This window comes from Trematomus bernacchii, unplaced genomic scaffold (assembly GCF_902827165.1).
Source record: "Trematomus bernacchii unplaced genomic scaffold, fTreBer1.1, whole genome shotgun sequence".
Classification (NCBI taxonomy): domain Eukaryota; kingdom Metazoa; phylum Chordata; class Actinopteri; order Perciformes; family Nototheniidae; genus Trematomus; species Trematomus bernacchii.
The window spans coordinates 609,043-637,038 of record NW_022987609.1 but is presented as its reverse complement, the minus strand read 5'-3'; the positions used below and the strand labels follow the sequence as shown (position 1 = coordinate 637,038).

Below are 27,996 nucleotides of genomic sequence, written 5' to 3'. Positions count from 1 at the left end.
TTACAGCATAGTATGGGTAATAAAAAAATAGCAAAAAGATATAATTTTATTTTTACAATAATCTGGTTTTTCAGGAGTCCACGAGAGTTTCAATCAACAAGTGATTCATACATTTCCTTAGAATATAAATACCATATCAAATGTCACTGCTTTCAATGATACCTGTGTATTAGTTATTATAAATTACAAACATCTATATGACAAGAATTGGATAAAATACAAAAAATAAAACAGATGATAAATGATAGCAAAGAATACTGTAAAAATAATCTTAAAGTAAAAAAAGATGTTCTCTTACAGCTCTCTCAGTAAATGTAACTTGATTTGTCGGACACATTTAAACAAAACCAAAGCCATACTCAGATTATAGCGGAAAAACTGTTGCATGTGCCACCGCCATGAAAGGCTCCTGTATGTTGTGTGAGCTTTTTGAGGATGTTCATAGTGTGCAGAGCAGGAAAGGGCGGAAAGTTCAAATTTGGTGAACGCCAATTGCCGCTTACCTACTTCAACCTTTTCAGAAGTGTCAAATTACAATAGATATCACCTCATGGAGATAAGACAAAACAGATATTTGCTTGGTGAAATATAAGCATTCACACAAATCATTGTTTGAGTCTATGAAACACAGCAATCTAGTGCTAACAACACCAGCATTGTTTAGTAAAGCGAGACTTGGACTTCTGGACTTTGTCAGAACACATTAATACACACTAATGTACTGCATACCACATGCTGAATACCCATTATTAATGTACTGCATACTGCCATCATTACAATCTACCACATGGACGCCATTGCAAAGTCTAAAGGGCCAGTTGAGTATTTCCAGTAAGCTCAGATCTCATTATCAGAAGATGCACCACACATTACGCAATACCTTTGTTTTTCCGTTGTAATGTGAATACGCCATAATCGCCTACAGTCATGCTAGCATCTCTATGAGTCATTATTTGGTCACAATCGTTTTCAATGTTTTGCTTGGATAATGTTAACCATCTCAGTCTTTTAGCAAGCCTTAACCCTTATTCTTCCTGAGCAGGACATGAATGTCGGTACCAAAATGTGTGGCCTACTATAGTTCTAGTGAAGACGGTAGGATTCATCCTCTTGTGATCATGAATGTCAGGCTTACAAAATGTCATTGCGATACATGCACAAGCTGTGAGATACTTTGGTGTGAACGACTGACATTGCCACGGTGTTAGCATGGCTACAAATTAAGGTATAGTTATATTAAAAATATGTAATAATTACATTTGTGGGACAACATCTCATTGAGCCGTGTTTTCTCTGTTGAGCATGTTTCCATTGTCCAGTGTACTCACAGTCTATGTACCAGATAACATCTATAAATGTGAGATTTAATCCATGATTAAAAAGAACATGAATGTGTACATAGATCATGTAGACAAAAAGCATTAACATGTCCACTATACATTAAACACAAATGTACTTTCTAGTGTTCCCCAGCTCTTCCTACATCTACTCAGGGAACATTAATAACATTGATAGTTGGCTTACTGCAAAGGTCTTCAACAAGCACGATAACACACACTGTTACAGACATATTCACGGCTTATTTTCAGGTTACTTTATTGGTGACGTAACAGTCCTCAGGGGAGTGGCAGTGTCGCACTGTGAAAAACCAACTCAGTCCTTGAGTTCTTCACACTGTCCTCTCACCATCTGACAAGCAGTCAAGTCCATGTCAGCCTCGCTTCCTTCCTTCAAACCTCCCCTGTGGTTTGGTACTGTGTGATGGTGCTCTTAAGCAGTCCGTTGAAATACAAATATAAAAAGACAAAAATAAATTGGCAGCAGTGGAATGGCTTGGATTAGCCACTGTTCATTTTACCGGGCTATACACCAAGCAGCATGCCCATAAAATCTGAACCGTTCTGTATTGTGATTGAAGCGCCGGCTGCGTTGTCCACAAATATGGAGGTGTACTGCCCGGCCTGCAGAGGAAATAAAACACAACAGTGATGAAGAAAAGATTACACAAACACAGATATTTCATGTTGATGTGTTGTTAAGTGTGCTGCTCACCTGAAGCTCCAGCAGCCCCTGAACGCTGACAGTAAATATCTTGCTGTTACTTTCTAAGCCAACAATCATCTCCAAGGAGCTGCAATCACAAAAAGAAGGACATTTAGATGTTAATTTCGTGTTTTACAAAAAATCTGAGTCCCATTTTCAATCGTCAAGAACTTGCTTTGTCTCTATTCAGATACTTCCCTTGAACAAAGTCAAATCACACGCGCCTGCTGTACCCTTAACGGAAATGACGACCGCTAGCTAGTGAGCTACAGCAAACTGTACCAAATCATTATAGACAGCTCAATTAACACTATACAAATGACAATAGGTTCTTATCAACACCAGTATAGTCAACCCAGTCTCACGGCATTTCGTGTTATAGTCACGAAATTAATTTAATCTATTGATTCGTGTTCACCAACACGATTTTCGCATTTTTTTCGTGTCACACAGAACGATGTTTCGTGCCTGCACCACGTCATTTTGTCCGGTCGAGTCTTGGAAGGCCGGAAGCTGTGTGGTTCATAAAAACATGTTCTTACTCAATATCTTACCCTAAGCCTAACCCTTTTATTTTAAATTGTATAATGTCGGAGTTTTCTTGCCGTCAGTGAGGAAAAGAAATGGGGCTCAGAGCCTCAGAATACTGAAATCTGTATTTTTGGTCATCTTTTTTTCCTTCTAATGTGTCATTATTTGGTGCAGGCACGAAACATACTACCAATAGAAATACATTGCTTCTAAAATCGTTCTGTGCCAGAATACTGAAATCTGTATTTATTAAAATCTCTTTTTCCTTCTAATTTGTTATTATTTACATTGCTTTTAAAATCGTTCTGTGTGACACGAAAAAAATGGCGAAATCGTGTTGGTGAACACGAATCAATAGATTAATTTTGTGACTATAACACTAAATGCCGTGAGACTGTGTTGGTATAGTGGTACATAACTCAAATAGTGAAGAAAATATAAATATAACCCATATATATATATCTTATATTCGTATAGTGCTGTGTTTACCGAAGCAACTGCAATTGTGAATGGTTGTGTAACTTCTGTTAGGCAGCCAAGATATTGATAGTGTCCAGCTTTTCAGAATCAACTTTTTCACCATTATGAGTGCACCATCAGGGTCATGCAATACATTTCGCTATATTTTCGCGTTTGGATGCACCGATGCCCTCAAAACAGCAACTATTAGTAAAGAAGTACGCAATGTGAGACCCAGAACTTGTTTAATTGCTCATTTTAAAGACATCTTCCGACATAAGAAATATGCTTCATTCCTTTCTTACTCAGAATTGAATGAGAAACATATTTTTCACATAAGATTGACTGTCATGTCTTTATAAATAAAAAGCTACTACAAGCAGCTCACCAAATTAGCTTAGCACAAAGACATGAAATGGGAAATAAAGCTAGCCTGCCTTATTGTGTAGACGAATCCGCAGTGAAACCTCACCAAATAAACGTTGTATCTCTTTGTGTAAACTTTGGGCGGTACACATAACACTGTGTAATTGTGTTATCTTTGGACAGAGCGGTGCTAGCTGCTTACTGCTGTTCCAGTCCTTATGCTAAGCTAAGTTAACCAGCTCCAGTTTGTAGCTTCATATTGAGCGTATAAACATCACAGTGGTCTTTTTCTCTAACTCTCAGCAAGAAAGCCTCCCAAATGCTACTTTTCTTGAACAACCCACTGCCCTCAGAGCCTGTATGGATGGTTGTAACATTTCAACAGGCTTTAACCACACAGGGAGAGCCCTGGCTCCTGTTAAGTGGAAAATGGTACATTTTTATGGCAAATCAATCACGTTGGTCTTCACTCCAACTGCCATCACAATGAGCCTCATTTCACATTCTCTGCATTTTCATGTGTGGGAGGGCGAGACTTTCTGGGGCTTTGGCTCGAAATAAGTAAAAGCCAAGGACTCTTTTGGGTTAGGTAAGCCATCATAAGAATATTATTTATATGTTCCCTTAATTGTACCAAGCTAGGAGAGAGGCTGTGGAGCTCTGCAGAGTCCGGGGGAGACTTTAGGGAGCAATTCATTTTTGCAGTTTTCACTGACTTTATGTAAATAGAAATATTGGAAAGAACTCAAAACCTTCCTCCACTGGATTTGCACAAGTAGAAATGCTGTATTAGATACCTCATTATCTCCCTCTCACATCCCAATAAGGGCATTTTACTGCGCTGCTGCCGAATAAAACAGGCTGCCTGAAGAGTCAAAGGTGAGTCTGTAAAGATTAGTTAGGCGACAGGGACGAAGGCTCCGAGTGAGAGGACATTTCCTTTAAAGCCCTGCTCTGCTTTTATACAGGAAATGCCAAACTGGTTCCACACAAACTGTTACAAACAACACCTTTAACAGCTCATAAATACTGGAGACGGTCAAGGCAGCATTGAACACCAATCAAGTATGTGTAACACAGGGAAAGTAAACAATTTGTCAGAATAAAAATGTCAAGAAAGTGTAGTTGTTGGGGTCAGATGATTGTTCTCCAAGATCAGTTGTATTAACTTGTAGTGGTAAAAGGTTAAATGACTGAGCGGCTAAAGCCATGATCAATGAAAAGCACATGGTTACAAACTATTCAGGAAATAGTGTTAGTTAAAGTATGCATAAGCCTATTTACAGTGGTTATCTACTTTCATTGTCAACTAAGGTTTTATTTACATGAGGCTATATGCATGTTCACATATAAATGCGACGTTTGGCGCATCGTTTGTCGCACAAAATCATCGGAAAATATGCCAGAATGGAGAGCTACAATGAAAACTTTAAAAAAATATAAAAGAAGAAAGCAACACTTTTGCTGTAAACTAAGATAGTTACTCATATTAAAGAGCTCTATATGATGCATCACATTTTCAAAGTATTCATTCAAGAATTGCATTAGCTATAGCACTGTCCCATAAGTAAGGATACATAGGAATAAGTTCAGCTGTTTATTTTAATGGCGCAATTTACCAAAAGGATGGTGATGAGCGAAAGGTGTTTCTTAAAGCCAATTTCAATCAAAAACCCTAAGCATAAACTTGTCATAACAAGATTAAAACTGTAGCAATATTAACCGTGGCAATCTACGGTTTAACAGTGTCACCACCGTAACATTGCTCAACTCATTTTGTAGTACACCCATCTGGATAACTACAACAGAAACCAGGATCATTTGGCCGTTGGTACAGAACATAGGGGCTAATGCACACAGATAATCAACACCTGATACTGTTAACATCATGTGTTTGCATGGAGAAGAATAGCCAGGTATATCATGTAATCATGTATCATCATGTACCCAAATAAGATCCAAACTCAGGTTGTAGTGTGCATGTTAAGACACTGAATGGTACAAAATACCTACGTGTATCTATGGCAGAGTGATTCAATGCAGATCAGCACCCGAACATTATCCCTGGCCTTCAGCTGACTCTTGCTCCTCTTCACCTCGTTGTGGTCTGTCAGGAGAGAAACATATTCACAATCACATGGAGATAATGTCTCAAGCGTTGCTCACACACAAATATATCCCATTTAAGTGGCCGCAACTGAAACCCTACAGCTGAACAGTCCAATCTCAGTAACTTGACACAACAGGCCTGTCAAACGTTACTTTTCTCTGTGTCCTGATCTGTATATTTATATTTTTCAGTTTTTCCAAATCCAATAAAGTCAAATTATAAGGCGTGGATTAAACTGTGATAGTTTACTCAAATGTAAGCCGCAGTTGTACAGTATACAGTATACAGCTAACTAGCGTCTTCGTTGTAGTAACCTTATTTAAATGTTTGGACATCATAACATTTGCCTCCTTGAATGGTCTTCTTCTTTCAATAAAAGCAAATATTTTCTTCATTGTTCCTCATCATAATTTTAAAATAGGAATAACTCGCTTTACACGCAAAACAAGAACAATGCAGTTTCTTTATTTACATATCTACTAAATCAACGTTCAATTGGTGAAGATGTTTAACTTTTTGCATGGGACATGTAGCTTTAACCCCAGTTGTTATGCATGTTTCATGTATGTAGCTGTCAAGCACATATTTAAGATCCTTTAAAAGGGTTGTCATTTTAAACCGGGTCAGATGGAAATGTTAAAAGTCAGACATAGACAGCGTAAAAACACTGTTTGCCTATGATGCACAAATTACGCCAATTAAGGACTGTTTCTTTACATTTTTAGACTCTTATTTCCTTTGTATATGTACTGTAATACTCCATATAAGACAGTGACTGTGACTTACCAATGTGGACGTTAGCAGAGAACTGGTAGATCCCAGTGATGGGAGCCGTGAATCTCCCGGTGGACTGGTCCATCCCCGACCCTCTGAGGAACGCTCCTTTAGCCGGAGGCTGAAAGCACAGAGATATGAAGTTAATATGTTTACATTTCAGAGTGTTAATTCATTATCTGAGAGCTAATATGGCGGCCTGGCTCACTACCTCGTCAGCTACAGTTCACCAAGTAAGCTTAAACCATTTCCTCATTTACCCTGAATCAGAATCAGAATCAGAAACAGGTTTATTACCAGGTAAGTTTACACGTACGAGGAATTTGACTTGATGTCATGGTGCATACATAAAAATGTCATTAACCCTTAGATGCACGAGTGACTGGACCCTACACTCTTCCATAAGTGGGTCTAAATTAAGGACCCGTATTAGAATAATATGTGTTTTTATGCTATTTTTGTCATTTTGGTTAAGAAAATCTCTTGTATAATATTTAGTATTATATTTTGGTTCACACTAGAAATATTTTATATTTAATTTTTCACTATTTATAATTTTAGAAATGTCTTTTACATTTTGAAAAAAAACGTTTTCCCATAGGATTCCATAGAAAATGCATGCGGGTCAGTTTTGACCCACTTATGGAAGCTTGGGGTACTAATACAAAAACTACAATTTCTTAAAATGTAAATTAAAAATGTGAATGGCATGATATCCAAAACATGTTTTTTGAGGAATAGCTGGAATATGAAATGATACATTTTTTTCATTCCAAAGATACTTCAAGAAAACCACCTCACCGGGTCCAAAAAGACCCACTTATGGAAGCTTGGGGTAGTAATACAAAAACCACAATTTCTTAAAATGTATAAAATATAAATTTAAAATTAGAATGGCATGATATCCAAAACATGTTTTTTGAGGAATAGCTGGAATATGAAATGATAAAAAAATGTAATTACAAAGATACTTCAAGAAAACCACCTCACCGGGTCCAAAAAGACCCACTTATGCATCTAAGGGTTAAAACATATTAAGAAATAATACAAATTATAGTAAAATATATCAGTATTTACATAGAAATAGAATGGAATAAAATATGGAATAAAAATCGGCAGTAATAAAAAAAGAAAACAGATATTTTGTACATTGTGTGCATTAATGTAATGCATAGAATGGTTTAGTTTGATCCAAATCAAGTGTTGGTACCAAGAAAAACCAGAAAAGACTGAGTCAAGTGTAGTGAAATATCATACAGTGGAAATTCTGCAAATGTCACCAAGCTTATGGAACCGATTTGGTGAAGATGTACGTCCTTAATTGACTTTCTTTTTCTTTAAATATGACTCTGCAAAAACATGTACGTATCCCTTCCAAAGCCATATGTAACACGCTTGTACGAACAAAGTGCTGTGTTAGCATGTTAAACAGTTCGGAAAAGCCTAATCCTCCCTCCTGAAACCATGACAGCCCATCCCAACGGGGCATAGTTCTTCCACTACAGCATGCCGTTTCAAACAGTGTCTATTTCTGTCCTCTCCACACTTTATTCCAAGTCAGAGACAGAGTGCCTTTTGTACGCTGCCCAGAAAGTGATGTGTATAATTGAAAAAGTAGATATTTGTATCCAGAGAGCCAGTCTGGGTCTCGGGGAGGCAGTGCACGCTTTGCCAGTGCCAGTTACCAGAGAGGGGATGATCCTCTCGTAATTCCGCCACATGCAAACTAAGCGATGATTACCAAACACTCGCTCTTTCAAACACAGTTAGGAAAGAGAAGCAAATGGGTCAGAAACAAAGCGTGAAACCATGCTGAAGCAGGATTAGCCAAAACCTTTCTTTTCCTACCAAAGCTGAACTGGTTCTTAAAGAATAGAATATAATAGAATAGAATATATCTTTATTGTCATCACACAAAGTAAAACGACATTTCTTTGGCAACTCTCACTGCAGTAAAAAATAGACACAAATAAATATATTAATAAATAAGAGTGGTAAAAGCAGAGGTAGTAGCGATGAAAGTGCAACGACATAAAATGCAATGTCATTGTGCATATTTACAATTTCTAACTGTGTGTTGTTCACAAAGGGTTATACTGTAGTAACCAAAGGATGCAAGTCAAATAACCATAAATATGTCTAAATAGTAGTGGTTGCAGTCTTTGAGGGGCGGAGGTGTGTTTGTGAATGTTCACAGTTTTAATGTGCTCTGAGGTTAAACATTGACTTGGTGGTTTCAATTCAAACGTACTGTCTGAAAGTTCTGCAGCTCCACCAGAGTGAACATAAGGAGCCCCTCCCCACGCCCCTCTGAGAGATATTTGGTTAAAAAGAACACAATGGTGCTCTAGGAGGAGATTCAGGTGATCAGGTGGTGGGGGGGGTTACCTTGGTTGGTGATTGGCTAATGGTTACACAAGCCAAAAAATCGTTATGACATCATAAAGTGGCCACAATCTGATCAGCTCATTTTCAGACAGGTTTTTATATAAATGGATCAGGACAAAAAGAGAGAGAATCTTTTTTCCTGAAACTTTCAGAGTCTCTTTCCACAGAGGGGACACATGTTGATGTAGAAGAGACATGAACAATTTGATTTTGCATAATAGGTGACCTTTAAACAAACGTACTGTCTGAAAGTTCTGCAGCTCCACCAGAGTCTTCTTGTCGACCACCACAGGTCCTTTGAGCTTGCAGTGGAAAGCCTCCTCGATCCTCCGGTACGAGGTCATCCCCTCCAGGGTGAGCAGGGCTGTGGGGAGCTGGCTGGGGCTCGCCTGCCTCTCCAGAGATGCTGCTGCTCGCCTCTCTGTGGCCTCTGACAGAAACACATCCACGTTATTCTACACTCAATGAGTTAATGTTGGGAAAATACTGAATGTACTCTTCCAATATCAGAGTACACATGAAGCCCTACGTAGCTGTGTACATGACAGGATGTATGATTACCAGAGGTGGGACCAAGTCATTGTTTTGCAAGTCCGAGTCAAGTCTCAAGTCTTTGCGCTCAAGTCCGAGTCAAGCCTCAAGTCTTTGCGCTCAAGTCCAAGTCAAGTCTCAAGTCAGGATGGGCAAGTTCAAGTCAAGTCCAAGTCCTAAACTTTGACAAAACGAGTCTTAAACAAGTCCTTATATGCTTTTCAACAAATGTAATGACATCGATCAACAGAATAATACTTAATAATCAAACTGCTCTTTATTAGTCACATTAATCATTTAATAATCCATTTTCTCTCTGCTGGTAAAGTAACGTGTTTTTTTCTATTTTAAGAGGGATCAGTAAGGTTAGGCTACCGTGACGGTTTGATTCAGAAGGAGTTCAATGCTTAAGAGCGCTGATGTTGAGGTAACCAGAATGTTTATTTCCACTGTGTACAACATGTTATAAGGGACCCACAATCTATCTTTATGCAAGGGATAATGTGCAGCGAGGCGTCTCTATGGGGAAAAGAACACCTGAATCTAGATCCCTCTGCAGGTGGTACTTTAACTATATTTTGATGATAATACTTTTCTACTTTTACTTGAGTAACATTTTGAATGCAGGACTTTTTATTGTAACCGAGTATTCCTACACTCAGGTACTTTTACTCAAGTACAAGATCTGAACTTCTCCCACCTCTGACAATAAATCCTGAGTGGTTACCAAAACAAAACCCTGCTCTGAAGGTTATTTTCATTTGACAAATCCTGCACTCAGCTTTGCTTTCTCCAATATCGTTGAAATGCAGCCAGATGCTGCTTCTTTTTTCGGTTTTCGCTCATTTCTTGACTTTTTCCGACGCGCTTGCATTTAAATCCGTCGCTCTGTGTAGCTGGCCTGTACCACTACACTTGCTGTCTTTGGAGCGTCTGCCCCCCACCCTTCTTTCACATAATGGTATGATCCTAGTGTGTCCTCGCATGATTGGCCGCATGGTGGCTCAGCAAAATAAAGTCCCGCCCCTGCCTGCATGGATTCACAGCAAGAGTTGGAGCGGCTGAAGATTCTGCTCTCCCCGACGGGAGTCTGCTCTTCTGAACGGCAGCTCGCGATCGGCGTGTTGGAGACCTCTGAATTAAATTATCAAGTCACCTCAAGTCAGAAGGCTCAAGTCCAAGTCAAGTCCCGAGTCATTGGTGTTCAAGTCCAAGTCGAGTCGCAAGTGTTTTGTGATTTTGTCAAGTCGAGTCCAAAGTCATCAAATTGGTGACTCGAGTCTGACTCGAGTCCAAGTCATGTGACTCGAGTCCACACCTCTGATGATTACCTAGAAGAGCATCAGGACTGTTTTAGGCATATGATAGCTATGTGATTAACATGATGATTCAGCCTCTATGGAGATAGACATATGACAAGCATGATCATTTCTGACGTGGAGCTAATCTGAAGTAAACATTGAATACTGCTTTATATTCCTCCATCTTGTGACGGTGTAACTCCCTCTCTTGTATATCAGCATGTGAAGGACACTGCTCAGGAACTAGTTGTACCAAATGCTCTGTATGTGATGACTACTAATATTGTTGAGAGGATAATAAATGCATGTATCCTGATATTGAAGCTCAAGCTGTTGATGAGTGATATTTTCCTGACAGTTAACATCGATTTTATTCGATAATATGGTCAAATGTAGATTCGATTAGACTTTATACCAATTGAGTTCTGGGACAATGAAATACAGTAACCAGAAGTGCGTGAGAAGCTTTAAAGTGCAGTGCAATGTACAGTATAGGTATAATGGCCCGTCCACACAGCAGCGTTAAAAAATCTTGGAACGCTTCTGCCCATTCACTTTGAATGGGGTGACGTCACTTTGCCTCACTTTTCGCCGAACTGCATTGTGGGAAGCAGAGCGGAGATTTTCAGGATTTTCAGGATTCAAAGTTGAGCAATGTTCAACTTTTGAAGCTGAGGTGGAAGCGTCAGCCAATCAAATCCCGTGTATGCAAATCTGACAGTTCAAGCGCTAGCCAATCAAACGGCGTGTATGCTGGGAGAGACATACCGCAGGTCATTTCCTCATATTCCAAAAAATGGAGGAGAAATTAGCGGTAGGGAATCACCCGGTGCTTTATGACCAGTCCCTATTTACCTACCGGGATATAAACCGGAGGAGCCAGGCATGGAGGGAGGTGGCAGAGACAGTAGTAGGTTTTCGCCTGTTTGGGGAGTTTATATCCAGTTTACTTCGGGCTTTTTTGCTTCGTATGTCGGGGGCGGGAGATTCATGTGATTGGTTGTTGGTCGCCTTGCTCGCAAAAAATCCCCAAGCTTCAGATACGCCCACCTCCAAGATTTTTTTAACGCTGCTGTGTGGACGGGCCGTAAGTGTCTAAATACGAGATGTATACAAAAGTATATACAGAATGAGTGTAAAATGTATAATATAGACAATTAAAAGGTGAGTTAAATGACTAACATGTCAACATCTAATGTGGTGGACCTATATGTGGTAATATTTAACTGACGGATTTACATGTGTTAGCATTTAACATGCTAACACAGCACTATGCTAGTGTTGGCGTGTTAAATAGGGCTTTGGAAATTATATTTACATGTCGTTGTTGTTGTTGTTAAGTCAGAAGTAAAGAGAAAGTAGGAAGGAGGACACAAGAAGGCAAAGGATGCAAATCTTCATGAAATATGTTGACACTTTTATAAATAATGTGAAAGAATATAAGTGAATATTAATAAGTGTCAAACTATAATGTGGCAGACATACATATGTGCACGTCCATATGTTTAAAACTGAAGGTTATAAATGAATGAATGAGCCGACTTGTGTCTAGGTTGGAAAAATGAACACATTTTTACCTTTAATCATGTCTTTGAACTCCTGCAGAAGGACTTCCTGGGTCACCTCAGCTCCAGGAGATCCAGGAGGTCCCTGAGGGCCGGGAGGACCAGGAGGACCAGGGGGGCCGGGCTAATGGAGGGAAAACATTCAAAACATTGTCATGCATCCAACTCAATCTCAAAATCACGATGTCTTATTTACCAATCACTGCAAAGTACCAAAGTACCAACGATCATTAATCATGTACACTTGTTTGAAAAACTGCAAGACACACAATCAATCTCTTGGGTTTACCAGGGGTCGTTTGCGTTTGCGACACTTTCCAGGAAAGTTGCCAACAGGTCTTTTAACAAAGTCCATCCATGATCCCAGTGGATCCACTCGCTGGTTGTCAGAAACCTGCAGCAGAGAGAGAAAAACCCCAGAGTTAATCATAGAATGAAGGAAAATATGAGCATAAATCGATTTCAAGGACATTCACAGTATAACCAATAATGAAGGCATTTATTTTAATCATACTTTTTATGGCTGTAATAAAATAAATAAGACCCTATAAAAGAAAAAAGGCATGTCCCGTTATTGGAAGGCAAGATTTTAATAACCAGGATGTGGACTTTGCTACAGCCATCACACTGTGTTCTCATTCAATAATTACAGCTTTTAAAATACAGATCCATTATGAGTTTTATTTCTTAATAACTTTGCCCAACTGAGGCATGATGCAAAGGAACTTATTTACAAAACTGAATCAAATCCAGAGTCATTTCTTCCTTCTTCCAACTATCATTGGAAAAGTCTTGCCTTAAGATACAATTAACTGGTGCCAGACTCTGAAGAAGGTCACACAAGGAAACCTCTCTGTCTCTCCGACTGCAATTCCTGAAAAGAAGCTTTTTCAATTCACCCTCTAAGTGTAGCCACCATTCTTCCCCGAAAGCTTCACTCTGTGCTTATTTCTTCATCCCAGATAACTCACTCAGGTGCCACGTCAGGTCTTATTTGCCCAAAAAGCTCGGATGAATGTAAACAAACCCGCAATTTCTTTTCGGCACATGCATGCATGAACATTTCCATGAGCTCTCTGGTGAAAAATGAGTCTACTACTTATACGTGTGATGTCGATTCTGTGTGTGGACGTCAATTACTGTAGTTTATAACAACATGTCAGAATAGTCAACACTTTCTCCGTCATCGAAAGACATGACAAGTGTTTTATTGTATTAACTGTGCTTATTTAAGTAATGTAATGATGGAAAAATGTCATAAACAAGATAACAAATGTATATACAGCATGTAAACCAGGGTGGGTTTTGATTTAAGATTGTTAGTCTGTTTCCTAATACGCCATCTTCTTATCTCAAATGACTCCTTAATAATAAATTACTGTATAGGAGACTGGGATCTGGTTTGGAGATAAGAAAAGGCAGTCCATGAAAAACCCACTGGAAGAAGCATTTTTATGCAACAACTGGCATGTTTTCATTTTGGTCAAATGTGAAGTTGAAAGAATTCCAGCTTGAATCTTACCCTTCCCTAAAAATGTCAAGTGCCTTCAGTGAAGATAGAAGAGGAGATAAAGACGAGGTGAGCTGCCTGAAATGGAATTTGTTTAGGGTTGGCAGCGGGACACGGATCACTTATCTTCAAAACCAACATGACCCTTTCTTCACTGTTTAAGACTTGCCTCTTGTTCCGCCACAACAAAGTTACTCCTTGTTTGTCTTTTCAATTTACTGGAATAAAAGCTGTTTTTTTTTTATATTCAGCCTCTCTCTCTTTCTCCCCCGCTCCCTCCCTCTCTGTGACTTTCTCTTCTCTCTGACAGCAGACAAAATAAACAACTTAACAGGCGCTGAGCCGGCTGTGCGTTGGATCGCTCTGTATTTTTGTTGTGATTTTGAGGTTTGGAAACGGATAAAAGCCAGGCTGATTTGGTCAAGACTAGAAATACTTTGACACTACTCAATAATGTTTCCATAAGCCGGGGAGCCTGTTGAATACACCGCTTTTTCCTCTGACATTTCAATTTCGCATATTCATTTACATACCAGCTCTGGAAGCTTTACAAGAAGAGTTTGACATTGTGGGAAATAATTAAACCTGCAATTACTGAGTTATTGGGCGACATGTGAACACCACATTGGTGTGTATCATCACCTCTAAAGCTAATATGGCTAACTCATTAACAGTCGATATTCACACATCCAGCGGTCACATAGCTATATAGTATTCTTCACCAGTTGTGTTTCAGTCCATCTGATGCATGTAGGTCCAATTTTCACTATTATTTATTTCTGTTTTTTTATGTTGAGTGTTGGGTGACCTTTTATCGAAATGCACAGTTAATATAAGTTGGGCTTTTATTCTGAAAGGTAACATCAGAGTGAAACTGTAAGAGGCTGCTGTTGACAATGTGGTAAATAAGGAGTTGTTGCTGTTTTGGTGTACACTCGTTCGACTATGAAGCCTCCATTATTTTTATTTTATTACCCTAATGTGCAAAATTGCGACACTATGTTTTAGCTTGAAGTCAATGGCTCTTGTGCAATGTATCCTGGTACATGTAGGGACTGACAGCATGGCTCCACGAGTGCAGGAACTAATCTTTCTTGGTCAATATACCAGTAGCTTTCACCACAAACAATGATTGGACATCAACATAAAAGCAATTGTATTGTGAGAAATGCTAAGCTTAGCTAACTGGCTGCTGTTTGTTGCTTCATATTTCCAGCACATCGCATTTCCCAAACTGTTGAACTACTTCTTTAAATTGGTCGCTATAACGCTTTTTATTACACTATTGGCTAGCGCTCCAACACATTATAGGTGATAGGCTTAGGGGCGAGACATCTCTAAGCGCCAATCACCACAGAGCCGGCCAGCTAACCAATCAGAGCAGACTGGGCTCTGGTTTCAGACAGAGGGTGAAAAGAGGTGCTGCAGCACAGGCAGTATGAGAAAGATAAAGAGCTTTCTGAAATCATGTAAACATGTCACAGTAGAGACACAACATACAAACATGAACCTGAAAACGAGCAGAATAGGGCCCCTTTAACATACCAGACTTGTAAGCTTGAACAAATATTAACGTGTTGACGAGTGATGGCAGGGGGTTGCGGTGGTGCTGGAGTCGTACTACTGTAGTATTCCCCGCCTGTGGCAGTTGGAGTACATTTCCACTGGGATTGATTGTAAAACTGTGAATCATCACCTCAGACAGCTCAGTACGATATAAAGACACCCACCTAATTATGAGAGCCAGTGGGCGCTGATTCTTTCAAAAAAAAAGTTGAAGCTCCACATATTTGTTTTTATATCAGTGTCATAGATCATCGCGTTGCTGTTCCAGAGATATGAAACATGTTGGCCCACACATGTGACTGATAATTATACATCTTAGCCATACCCTACATAATAATAAAACAGCATATAATTTCCAGGAAATCAGCCATACTCTGAGCTTGTTATCCTCTTTAAAACACGCCATTGTAATTAAACCATTAAAACCTTGCCCTCAAGGATTTTCTGTGCTCAGGGAAGACAGGCTATGAGCAAGGTAATTATTACCTTCATTTCTGAGCTGAAAAATAACAGCAAATCATTGTATAAATAATCCAATCATCAGCTTAAGGAATGCTCAGCTTTTTCCATGTTCTGTTTTAAGCACTGTCAGAGTGCGCTATATAGTGACAGCTGGGATGGCTCCCACAACATGCCAAAAAGAAATTCTGATTCATTGTATGCAGGTGAGTCTCCGTCTCGACTGAAAACATCAAAGACTGCACACATGCAGACATGAAAACCATATTGCTTGATGACACAGAAAAAACCTGTCAGGAGCATTCAATCTCTCACTTGCTGCTATTGACCGTGGCGTAGAAAGTAAACGTCGGATTCCCTCCCAGAGCTCTGTATCAGCACGTACAAATGGTGAACAAAGTGGGGAGGGAATCAGACCCAGGTATCAGTCTGAGAGCTGATGAAGAACACCAGGGCTCTGGCTTTGATCAGCGCTGATGTACGAGTGCCTCAAAGTGGCCTCGTCTGTCAGCAGGTGTGAGCGCACGCCTCTCCAGCACGGACCGAGGGAATGTGTCGGGGCGTTCTGTCTGAAGGTGAGAAACTGTAAGTCTTCGAGACAGTGTTTATCTTCGTTGACGGAGATTTAAATCATGACACATTACTGAGGCTTCAGATCTTAAGAATGGGGCGCATTGTGTCCAGGGTCTGAGTATAAGCACTAACACAACAATGTAGAGATACTCCATCACAAGGAAAAGCCTTGCATTCAATGTTTTACAGTCAGAGAACAGTGTGTGTGTATGAGCAGGAAGAATTCATAATACTGAACCAAACCCATCCTGCAAAGCTGGCCTGAAATGCATCCAAACCCCAACAGATCACGCCCTGCCATTATTTCTTCTCTGCCTCTCGCTTTTCTTTTTACCTTCTCCTTCATTTTTTAATGAACTTATTAAATATGAGGCCTTTTAATGTTTTTTTTAAATCAATAACATGTATTTATTACTATAATTTAGCATTTGTACTTATGAGTTAATCCAAATTGTCTAAATTAGTATACACAAATTAGTGTTAATGAAAGCAATAGATTCTTAACAATTATGAATCAGATTTAAGCACACTTTTACTTTTTGATTAAGGACTTAAAGAGGACATATACCGCTCTTTCTCAGGTTCATATCAGTATGTAGTGTCTCTACTGGGACATGTCTCCATGCTTTAATGTTCAAAAATGTCTTTATTTTTCTCATACTGCCTGTGCTGCAGCACCTCTTTTCACCCTCTGTCTGAAACCAGAGCCCAGTCTGCTCTCAATTGGCGCTTTCACACCGGAGTACTTTTCCCCGTACTTTTCCCTTTTAGTTCCGATAGTTCCTGGGATTTTGCGTTCACACCAAAAAGATCTGGAACTAGAACTTAGTTCATGAGAACTTGTTCCCCCCTTCTTAGTCCCTGCTAGAGAGCAGGGACTTTCCTGGCGAGAAAAAGGTTAATATTTCTGATTGGCTGGGCGAATTGCAAACCGCGCCCCGTAAAACTCGGAAAGGTTTTGTGAAGCCGCCATTTTATTTGCTGGCATTAGCATTATTAGCATTAGCCCCGCGCACCAACGGAGAGAGACTAACTTATGGCAACACAAAAAAAAACATGGGAGCGGTGGAGATGAGGAAGTGTCGGAAGAGTTCTGATGAACTAAGTACTGGGAACTAAGTATGGCAAAGTACTTGGTGTGAAAGCGCTATTGGTTAGCTGGCCGGCTCTGCTGTGATTGGTCAATCGCTTAGAGATGTCCCGCCCCTTAGCACAGCCCCACCTAGTGTCAGCAGAAAGTATTACACATAATGATTACAAAAAATGCAAAGAGATGCAAAAAAAGAAATACAAAAATATATAAAATATATTTTAAGGTCATGTTTAATCATCTGATTCGTCTGTACATTGCTGTTTTAGTCTGTGTTCTTCTAATTAGTGTCTACAGTGCCGTTTTGACCCATGTGGGACAAAACCTGATCATGCCCCACCCTTTCACTGTCAAAGTGAACGGTGACTGTAAAAACTACACTGCGCATGCTCAGAGTATTTTTCAATGTAATGTGTGTGGCAAAAAAAAAAAGACCAAAGGGGCACAGAGCTGCCATCCCCACCATACGTCATCTCACATCATTCAGAGCTGATTGGCTGTAAGTACGTGTACCGCGAAAAGTGTGCTGTGTGAAGAGGAGACGAGAGAGCTGCAGTGACGCGTCCTAAAACCAGGAAGTAAGCTGCAAAAAAGCAATGAGGTTTCTACATACTGTAGGATTTTAGAAAATAGCTCGAAATAAGATCTGTGGGAAACGTACCTGTTAGATAAATGCACGTTTTGTTCAGCCGGATAACATCCACATGTCTACCCTACTTTTATAATTTTTTTATCATAAATCTATCGATTAGATTTATGATAGACTTTTGAAACTACAAGAAGATAAGGAGGACTTTTACAAAAAAGTAATAGAAATGTTTGTCCAGAAGGATAGGCAAATGGACTTCATCTTCAAGTCAAGGTAAGACCGCAATTTTATTGAAAATGGGATCTTACTAAGAGAGAACAATTCAATATTTAAATGATAAAATTACATTTTTTGGGTATCCTTTTGTTGAACTGTCTGTTTAAAATTAATCGAAGCATCAGACAAAAAAAGCTTTTGAAAATAATATTATATTTTGGTTTAGGTCAAAATATAATATTTGTAAACCTGAAGAGTCAGTGCCAGTGCCTCACCAGCCATGAACCTCACTGCACGTCACTGCAGAAGCTTATATATAGACATCTAAGTTTTTTGTGCCCCACCACTTTTGTACTTATAAAAACGCCACTGGTTACATACAGTAGCGATGTCACTATGTTACAGAAATAAACAAAGGAATCGAATGGAGGCGTGTTTGGAAGAGAAATTCCCTACTTTCAGATTTTAGCCTTCAGCCTGACCATTTGCACATGCACAAAAACTTATATAACACACTAAAGGAAAGGGAAACCCCAAAAAGCACAATAGGGCCTCTTTAAAGGGATAAGTAAACAATTTGGGAAATACACTTCTGGCAGAGAAATTCACAAGAAAAGTTGATACCAGTGGTTTGTTAGCTGGAAACAGGTCGAGCCTCAAAGCGAGCCTGGTTCTATCCAACAGTTACACAACCTTAGAGTAGTTGCCAGTGAACAAGCAGAGACCCCAGGAAGTTACTGTGCCCAGCCAAGAAATAGTCCATCACACAACCCCCTCGTTAAATGACGTGTTAATTAGTGACTTTAGCGGTGTTGGCAGGCTGATTTGTTACCGTTGGATAAAGCCAGGCTAGCTGTTTCCCCCTGTTCACAGTCTTTATGCTAAGCTAAGCTAACCACGAGCTGGAGTCTTACATTGAACAGATCATTATTGGAGAGGTATATTAACTTTCTGGCACAAAGCAAATAAGCCTTCTCCTCAAAATGTCTAACTATTGCTTTATCATTATTCATTTTTATCGATAGTTTATTGCAGTGGTTTCCAACTTGGGGAATTGAACAACTATTCAAATGAAACCATAAGCCAAGATCTGTAAAAATGTGTTGTATTATATAAGCATTTTATATGTATTTGATGTAACAAAGAAAGTAACTTACAAACATGCAAGATAAACTTTGTTGAGTAATAAGGTACTCACAAATGTAGAGTCCTTAAAGTATAACGTAGCATATAATATAAATACTCAAGTACAAATACCACAAAATGGTACTTAACCACAGTATTTATTTGACTAAATACACGGAGTTGCTCTCACCACTTTTCTTGTGTACCCATGGCACACAATAAAAGTCAACAGAGTTTGTTTTATTAGTCGAAAGCAAAGCGGGGTTTCGAGTTTGCTTTGGATCAATTACTGAATTAATAATGGTTGATGATTCACATGATGAGTTTTTTATTACCTTAAAAAAATCATTTAATTCTGCATGGTTTATTTCTTTTTACACGCACGACTTAAAGTGTATTTGTCATGTCGTTTGGAGAAAATTGCGTTGAATTTATTTAAAGCAATAAAAGAGGAAATATTTCCCTGGGGCTGCATGCCACCAAAAACACAAACACCACTGTTAAAACATGTTCTGGAGCCGACACCAGACGCTGAAACTCTACTCCATCGAGGCAGCTCCTGAATTCCTCCTTGTGTACATACCTTCATCTATTTTCTGTGTCATCTGCTTGTCTACCTGTTTGCACACCAGCGGTGGGAAGTAACTAAGTACATTTACTCAAGAAATGTGCTTAAGTACAATTTTGAGATACTTACTTGAGTATTTCCATTTTTTGCTATTTTTTACAACTCAAGGGGTAAATCATGTGCTGTACATTTACTCCACTAAATGTTTTTGTAGTTACTTTGCAGGTTTGCATTAATGATGTGAAATATAGACAACACATAAATCAGACATTAGTTAGTAAATTCACAAACTACCCTGCAGTATACAAAGTCATTAAAACTAGCTGCACCTTTACCAGCTTTGAAAACACTTTAATGATCAATAATTATAATCATAACATATATCATTCTGAAATGGATCTGCTTGATGAGTACTTTCACTTTTTTTACTCTAAGTATATTTTGTACGTTCCTACACTCTGGTACGTTTAATTTTACTCAAGTATAAGATCTGAGTACTTCTACTTTTACTCAAGTACAAGATCTCAGTACTCCTCCCTCTGTCACACACACAGGATGACATGAAACTTTTTTTTGCTACAAATATAAAAAGCTGCACGGGCAGGTTTCAGACGTTGGACAGGATGATGGAGAGCCTTCTTTAATCCCTTGTTTTTACATCTCCGCACTGCTCCCTGTGCAGTCATCCATGCATGGTTGGGATCAGGCAGGGATCCCCAGGCAGGACGAGGGGATCCTGCTAACCTGCGTGCATCCCAGTCGTCATGCACCACCCCCCATGTTCCCCCCCACTGCACTTCACACACACAGATTGCCTTGAGGATTTATCGCCGACGAGCTAAATACAGTTAGGCATGCAATGTTGACTCTGTACTCCTCTCACACTGTGTTATTACTCAATTGGCAAGCACCGTGTGCAAAACATAATTACTCTATCAGACTATGAGGATGCTGTTATTAGTGCAACACATGCTGTAGAAACACTACTTGGAAGTGTAAATGAAATATAGTTATTATATAATAATACAGTAGAACATGCTTCTTATAACATGGTGGATGTTGTCCCAACAGAAGGTGTGTATACATTTATGATGTGTGAGAGAAAGTGAATACATTTGTGTTTATGCTCAAGAGATCACCCAAGAAAATCTTGGCTTCCTCTAGACATAAAAAAGCAATAGACGCTGAAAGAGACTTTGAACGATGTGTGACATCTGTTTTGTGTACGAATTATAGCTTTGAGATTGAAGTGAGTGCTCATTTTCCCTGTGGTAGGTAGAGCGAGCTGATGAAAAGCTCCAGTGATCCGGATCCAGACCAGGTTTGCCCTGTGGCTCGACTGTGGGCAACATGTCAGGTAAGAAGTCATTAGACCCGCCTCCTTTTATATAAATCATCATGATACATATAGTTTCTTTTCTAACATTTGTAATGCAGCCAATTTGCCCTATGTTGTGTTGGATTACAACTTTTAATTAGTTGGTGTAATGTGATTGGTGGTTACACAAACTCAGAAACCATAAGTCATATACCGCAAATAAAAAGATATAGATGCCAAAAACAAAGACCTCCATTTTTAAAGGAATTGTCCAGTGTTTTAGGAAATACAGTTATATACAATCTTGCCTTGAACAGGATGTAAAGATCAGTACCATTATCAGGTTTTTTGGTAAATATGAAGTTAGCCGCAGACACTTAGCTTAGCATAATAATAATAATAATAATAATAATAACTTGGATTTTTATAGCGCCTTTCATGAGACCCAAGGTCGCTTTACAAGGAAGAACAGGAGTATAAACAAACATAACAAACATAACAAAAACAAAAGGCAGTCAGACGAACAGTTAGACAGACAAAACAACAAATAGATTTTGGGCCAAAGTCCTTGGCAGACAGATGGGACTTGAGGGCCCTTTTGAAGGCGTCAAGCGTGGGGATGTTGTGGATCTCCGCAGGGAGAGCGTTCCAGAGAGTGGGGGCTGCCATACTGGAGGCTCTATCCCGAAGGTTCACAGGTTGGTGCGGGGGGCCAGAGTCTGAAGACCGCAGGTTCCGGGGTGGGGCATGTGGGAAAAACAGCGAGCCAGCTAGCAGCTAGCACCATTAGCTTGCATAAAAACTGCAAATGGCGGCAAACAGCTAGCCTTGTTCTGTTAGAAGGAACCAATATCTGTCTAAAAGTGTGATTCTAAATTGTTTTTATAAAGTGTACAAAAAACAGAGCTTTTAACAGAGTGCAAGCGAATGGTATAAACCCCCAAATGTTGTTAGCATTGGATATAACTAGACTAGATGTTTACTACGTTTCCAGTATTTATGCTAAAGCTAAGCTAACCATCCGCTGGATGTTGCTTCATATTCCCTGTACAGACAATAAAGTTGATATATTTTTTGTTCTCTTCTAGAAAACGAGTCAGCGTTTTTCCCAAAATGTAATTTCAATATCATGTTTTTGGAATCTATTATATTTTTCATAGAGAATCGCAACACTAAATATTTAACAGTGTCAACACAATTTTCTTTGTTTCTTCATCCATTGTTAATTAAACAGCCATTGTTGACTAATGCATTGTTACGTGTTGCAATAATTATGAAATCATGGTTTCAGAAACAGGACCGGCGCATGATAAGAATCAGGCAAGATTAGAGGGATTGCTATAAATCTGGAATCAATCTGAAGCTATTTATAAATCAAAATTAATCCAAATAAAACAGTTGCTCTATGTCTGTGTAAGGGAAACATAACACTGTGTGTGGTTTGTGTTACTTGTAGATTTCAGAAAAGACTTTGCTTTCTCTCTCATGATTTCATTGGGTAATTTAAAATGTGAAAGGACCTTTTTAGTCGTCGGACATGTTGAAAGCAGAGGTCACTGACTGAAGGTAGTTCACACCATCAGTAGTGTTTGAGAGGAGTGTGCTCTCACAGTGGCGCTGTTTCCTGTGGGACTCGGCCTTGTCTCTTATGTGTGGGTTTATCCAAAAGGTCCCACACACTGCTGCATTAATCATCACTGGGGATGAGAGAGAGGAAACAAAAACCCTCGCCTGGGGCTTAACCCAGCCATTACTCAACGCGCCAGGCGTGATGTTTGACTTGACTCCTTCAATTACAGCCATCACAGATCCCTCACAGATCCCTCGCCGCTCCACAATGACAGATTCCTCTCATCTTTTGGAGAGCAGAGCAATAAGGCTTTACACACATGCACCTTTGACATATTGCTCTTTAAAAAAAAAAAAGTACAACTTGACGGGTCACAGAGATTGTTTGAAAGTGTACTTCACTTATCATCTCATTAAAAACATTCCACTGGCGGCACAACTCCACACCTCGGTATTGTGATCACTTTCAAATGGGAAAATCTGCAGAGGAATGCGGTGAACACGCTGCCAGAAGCCCACACACAGGATTGGTCAGATATAAAGCGTATGCCATCATAAGAAACTGTTTCCACTGGGCACAAGGGGGAAACATGTAAATGTGGAGCGTAAATGTTTGGCTTGTTTGAGAACACACATTTCTCGCCAATGGACGTGTTGTTTTCTCTGGGATCTAACAGATGTGTAATAGGATAAACGTATTATTTAACCAAAGAAAGCAAGTTTACCGCTTTTTACCATACGTGCAGAGGTGGGAGGAGTACTCAGATCTTGTACTTGAGTAAAAGTAGAAGTAAGTGTAGGAATACTCTGTAGTCCTGCATTCAAAATGTTATTAGCATCAAAATATACTTTAAGTACCAAAAGTAAAATCCTCATTGTGCAGATTGGCCCATTTCAGAATTATATATATGATATGTTTTATAATGATTGATCATTAAAGTGTTATCAAAGCTGGTAAAGGTGCAGCTAGTTTTAATCACTTTGTATGCTGCAGGGTAGCTTGTGAATTTACTCCAGGTGGAACTAAAGTCTGATTTAAGTGGTGATTATATTTCACATCATTAATCCAAATCTGTAAAGTAACTAAAGGTATTAAACAAATGTAGTGGAGTAAAAGTACAATTGTCGTGCGATAGAAGTACAAAGTAGCAAAAAATGGAAATACTCAAGTAAAGTCCCTCAAAATTGTACTTAAGTACAGTACTCTTAAGTAAATCTTCTTAGTTACTTTACACCACTGCCTGTGTGGCATGCTTCTTCTTCTTCTTCTTTTTTTTAAGGGGGTTGCACCATCAACAAATACAGTCTTAAATACAACCACTTCCACCGATGTCAAGCTCAGGTTCTCATCAGAGGTGACAATGTTTGGCAGAGACACTATCTGGCATAACACTGCGTCTTAAGTGTGATTATGTCATTACCCTCTGATTGTGGGAGATGAGATGAAAGGAATGTTAGAGAGGGAGGCGCGGGGGGCTAATCCTCGCCGAGGTGTTCCCTTTCAGGACCCTTTCTATGGGGCTTTGTGAGGGGCTTATAGGCATGCTGCCCCAGTTTTTCGGGGCCGCACCGCCCCTATCGGATGTCCCAGACACAGCGGAGTCAGACCGGGGCTTGTGAATGACAGAATCAATGGGCTGGGAAACAACATCGTCTTCTGCCCACCTATAACTTTCCCAGGAGTTACATCATGGCAGAGGGACCCCAGGGGGAATAGTCAGAGGTGGGAGACATACTCAGATCTTGTAAAGTAAAAGTAGAAGTACCAAAGTGTAGGAATACTCTGTTTCAAGTCAAAAGTACAGCATTCAAAATGTTACTCAAGTTAAAGTAGGAAAGTATTAGCATCAAAATATACTTAAAGTACCAAAAGTAAAAGTGGTCGTTGTGCAGATTGGTCCATTTCAGAATAATTGTATATGATATGTTTTATAATGATTGATCATGAAAGTGTTCTCAAAGCTGGTAAAGGTGCATCTAGTTTGAATGACTTTGTATACTGCAGGGTAGCTTGTGAATTTACTCCAGGTGGAACTAAAGTCTGATTCAGAATCAGAAACGGGTTTACACAAACGAAGAATTTGCCTTGGTGTGTATATGGTGCACACATAAACACAGTTAAAGAAGAAAAACAACCACAAAGAAAATGTTAAATAAATAAAGTTAAGTGCAGTATTGTTATGAAAAGTGTTGTTTATTTCACATCATCTAGGCAAATCTCCAAAGTAACTAAAGGTATCAAATAAATGTAATGGAGTAAAAGTACAATGTTTACCTCTGAATTGTAGTGGAGTAGAAGTAAAAAGAGTAGCAAATACTTGAAATACTCAAGTAAAGTACAAGTCCCTCAAAATGGTACTTAAGGACAGTACTTGAGTAAATCTACTTAGTTACTTTAAACCACTGCTTTGTATTAAGGTAAGTGTAACAATACTTCTTCCATCACTGTTGCTTTTGAATTTTTCTACCTTTTGTTTTATAAAAGAATTCCCACTTTTCCGTTCCTCGCCATTAATATGAATAGGCTTGACAGAAATTGAAATACTCAACAAAGGCACAAGTCCCTAAAAATTGTACTTTGGTACAGTACTTGAGTTAAAGGTTCCCTATTATACTGTTTTTCATCAATATATTATAGGTCTCAGATATATACAAAACATGTCTCTGAAGAGTTTGGCTCCAAACACCAAACAGATCATTGCAGCATCCCATAATCCTCTCTGTTTCAGCCCTGTTTCAAAAGTGCTGATTCTCTGTCTGTTACTTTAGATGAAAATAAGGATCCACTCCCCACGCCCCTTTGAGAGATATTTGGTTAAAAAGAACACAATGGTGCTCTAGGAGGAGATTCAGGTGATAAGGTGGGGGGGGGGGGTTACGTTGGTTGGTGATTGGCTAATGGTTACACAAGCCAAAAAATCGTTATGACATCATAAAGTGGCCAAAATCTGATCAGCTCATTTTCAGACAGGTTTTTATATAAATGGATCAGGACAAAAAGAGAGAGAATCTTTGTTCCTGAAACTTTCAGAATCTCTTTCCACAGAGGGGACACACATGTTTATGTATAAAAGACAGGAACAAGTTGCATAATAGGTCCCCTTTAATATAGTTTGTTACATTACACCACTGGAAATAGTGTTAGTGAAGACACCCCCGGCCCCCCGTCAGTGGGGTGCGTCTCCATCAGACTTGAGGGTTGACACAAGGTCATCCTTCATAGCCTCTGCTTTAACAGGGCCAAACCAAGTCAAATAAACACCGGCAGCCACAACCACCTACAATGTGTTCATACAGATACAAAGGAGACCTCACCGCGTGGTTTTGAGGCGGGGAAGGTTACGGTTGGAGGCCGGCGGCTGGTCGGAGCTGAGCGCTGGTATATAGGGCAGCGAAAAGTTATATGAGAATGCCAACATAATGGGTGGGCTGGAAGCTAAACAAATAGCCTGTTGGAAAACCCTCGCAAATATGCAACACCAGCAAGAAACCAATAAATAACAGGGGCCAACTGTTGCTGCTTAAAAAAATGAATTTTACCACTGTGATTCAGTTTTGCTGGAGGTTATTTTAAGGAAAACAACATTGGTTTTTACCTAGAGATTACTTTTTTCCATTTTTCTCTCTGGAAAATAGCAACTTCTAGACTGAAAACCTTAGACATTTAATTCATTATGTCAACACATTTCACAAAACTGTATTCGGTTAGTTGAAAGCAATAATATTAAGTTGAACCTAATATGTTTTATTTAAACTTAATAGTATTGCTTTCAACTAACCTTATGTGAAATCTGTTGACATAATACATTTGATGAAAGTCAACGTAACAGGTTTTTTCAGTGTAATTAATGATCTTACCTTATTGTATCTAATCTTATCTCCCTCTGCCTGATACTTGGAACTTTCCTACATCCTGATTTGTTCACTTAAGCCGGGAAATTGGTGTGAGACACCCGCGGCGCGCACTAATTGATGCATTGATCAGCCTTTAGATGTCCACATTCCTGGCATACCTCGGAAGTCATCCATTTGGCGTTTCACACATTTTGCTCCGTCTAACTGTCTGAAGCTTGACCCGGCAGGGCACACCTGTCTGTCCAAAGCTTTCTACCTTTGCCATCATTAATTTGCCTTGCATATTGCCTGTGCTGACAAGAAATCTGCACATATCTCACATTTCTGCAGCTTGACTCCAAACATTTGTGTGTGCAATTTCATCATAATGAATAAATGCATAAATGTAATAGATATGCAACACGCTTACATATCAGATTAATATTGAGATTTACCTTGACGCTTCCACCGACCTCCTCGCTGTTGGACATGGTAGCGTTGAAGGTCTCTGTCTGTTGTGGTGTGACCTCCTTTGGCCTTTTTCTCTCCTTCTTGGCATCCACCCCATGCAGAAGAAAACACTGAGTCCAAAACACTGCAGCCACCACGGCCAGAGGCCCAGCCCCACACCACATCTTCACACTCTGTCAAATCAGCACCAGAATCCCTGCAGAAACCGCCCGGATCTCCTGCAAAAGGACAAGCTGAGGATGCCCACAAGGCTCACAAACTCAGAGGGGACTGTTGGAATGCAGCTTCAGGGACTCCCCGTCCAAAAGACTGTCAGACTGACTGCTGCCGCCGCCGCTATCCCTCTTGATGAGCGCTCAGCCAGCGTTGCAGGGGCACTGTGTTATAACTCTAGCCAGAAAGCTAGGAGGCTTACTCAACTATGAAATGTGTCAAGCAGAATGGTCCAAGGGAATGACAGATCGGCGCAGATCTGACAGCAAATAAACCCATTAGTGAGATTTTTCACGCTTTCTGCTCTGTTGGGGGGTGAGGTGTAGAAGGAGGGAGGGAGGGATGGAGGGAGTGGGGGGGGGTACAGGGGGCAAAAGAAGAGGCAGAGAGGAGGGGTTGTCCAACAGCTGAGGGTGGGCTGGAGATGGATGGCAATATTCCCCCCTTTCCTGCTGTTTCTCACACTGAGCAGTGGATCCAGTCTCCAGTAAAGTTGTGTGGGAAAGCTTCATAAAAAAGTTGGCAATGTTTACCAGAAGATGCAGATGAGTGTCCGAAAACCATGCACCCTGCGGGGGATGCAGAGTGAAGAAAAAGCCCAAGAGGAGATGATAAGGTCAAGTTTTGATCTTCTTCTGGACTCCTCACTGCAATCACAAGACTTTACAGGTAGCTCTTCTCAAATAACTCGTGCTAAATCTCCCACAATGCATCAAGCCATGTGCAAGTTTCACGTCAGAAAGCAGTGATTTGTTGTCTGGTAGCTCTCTGTTTCCTAGTCCCTCTGGTCTCAGTTGCTCCTCTGCTCCGACTGAGCTTACAGGAGG

General features: G+C 39.8%; 1 protein-coding gene across 1 annotated transcript; it reads right to left on the bottom strand.

The window, feature by feature from the left end:
• Positions 1-27,963, bottom strand: c1qtnf12 (C1q and TNF related 12). The gene is made up of 8 exons (XM_034131890.1): positions 26,941-27,963; positions 12,358-12,462; positions 12,081-12,192; positions 8,914-9,101; positions 6,296-6,404; positions 5,413-5,506; positions 2,053-2,131; positions 1-1,961 (listed from the first exon to the last, which is right to left on the bottom strand). Exons 1-8 carry the CDS (start codon positions 27,118-27,120, stop codon positions 1,863-1,865), a joined length of 966 nt encoding a protein of 321 aa, XP_033987781.1. The 5' UTR covers positions 27,121-27,963; the 3' UTR covers positions 1-1,862.
• Positions 27,964-27,996: the final 33 nt, after the last annotated feature.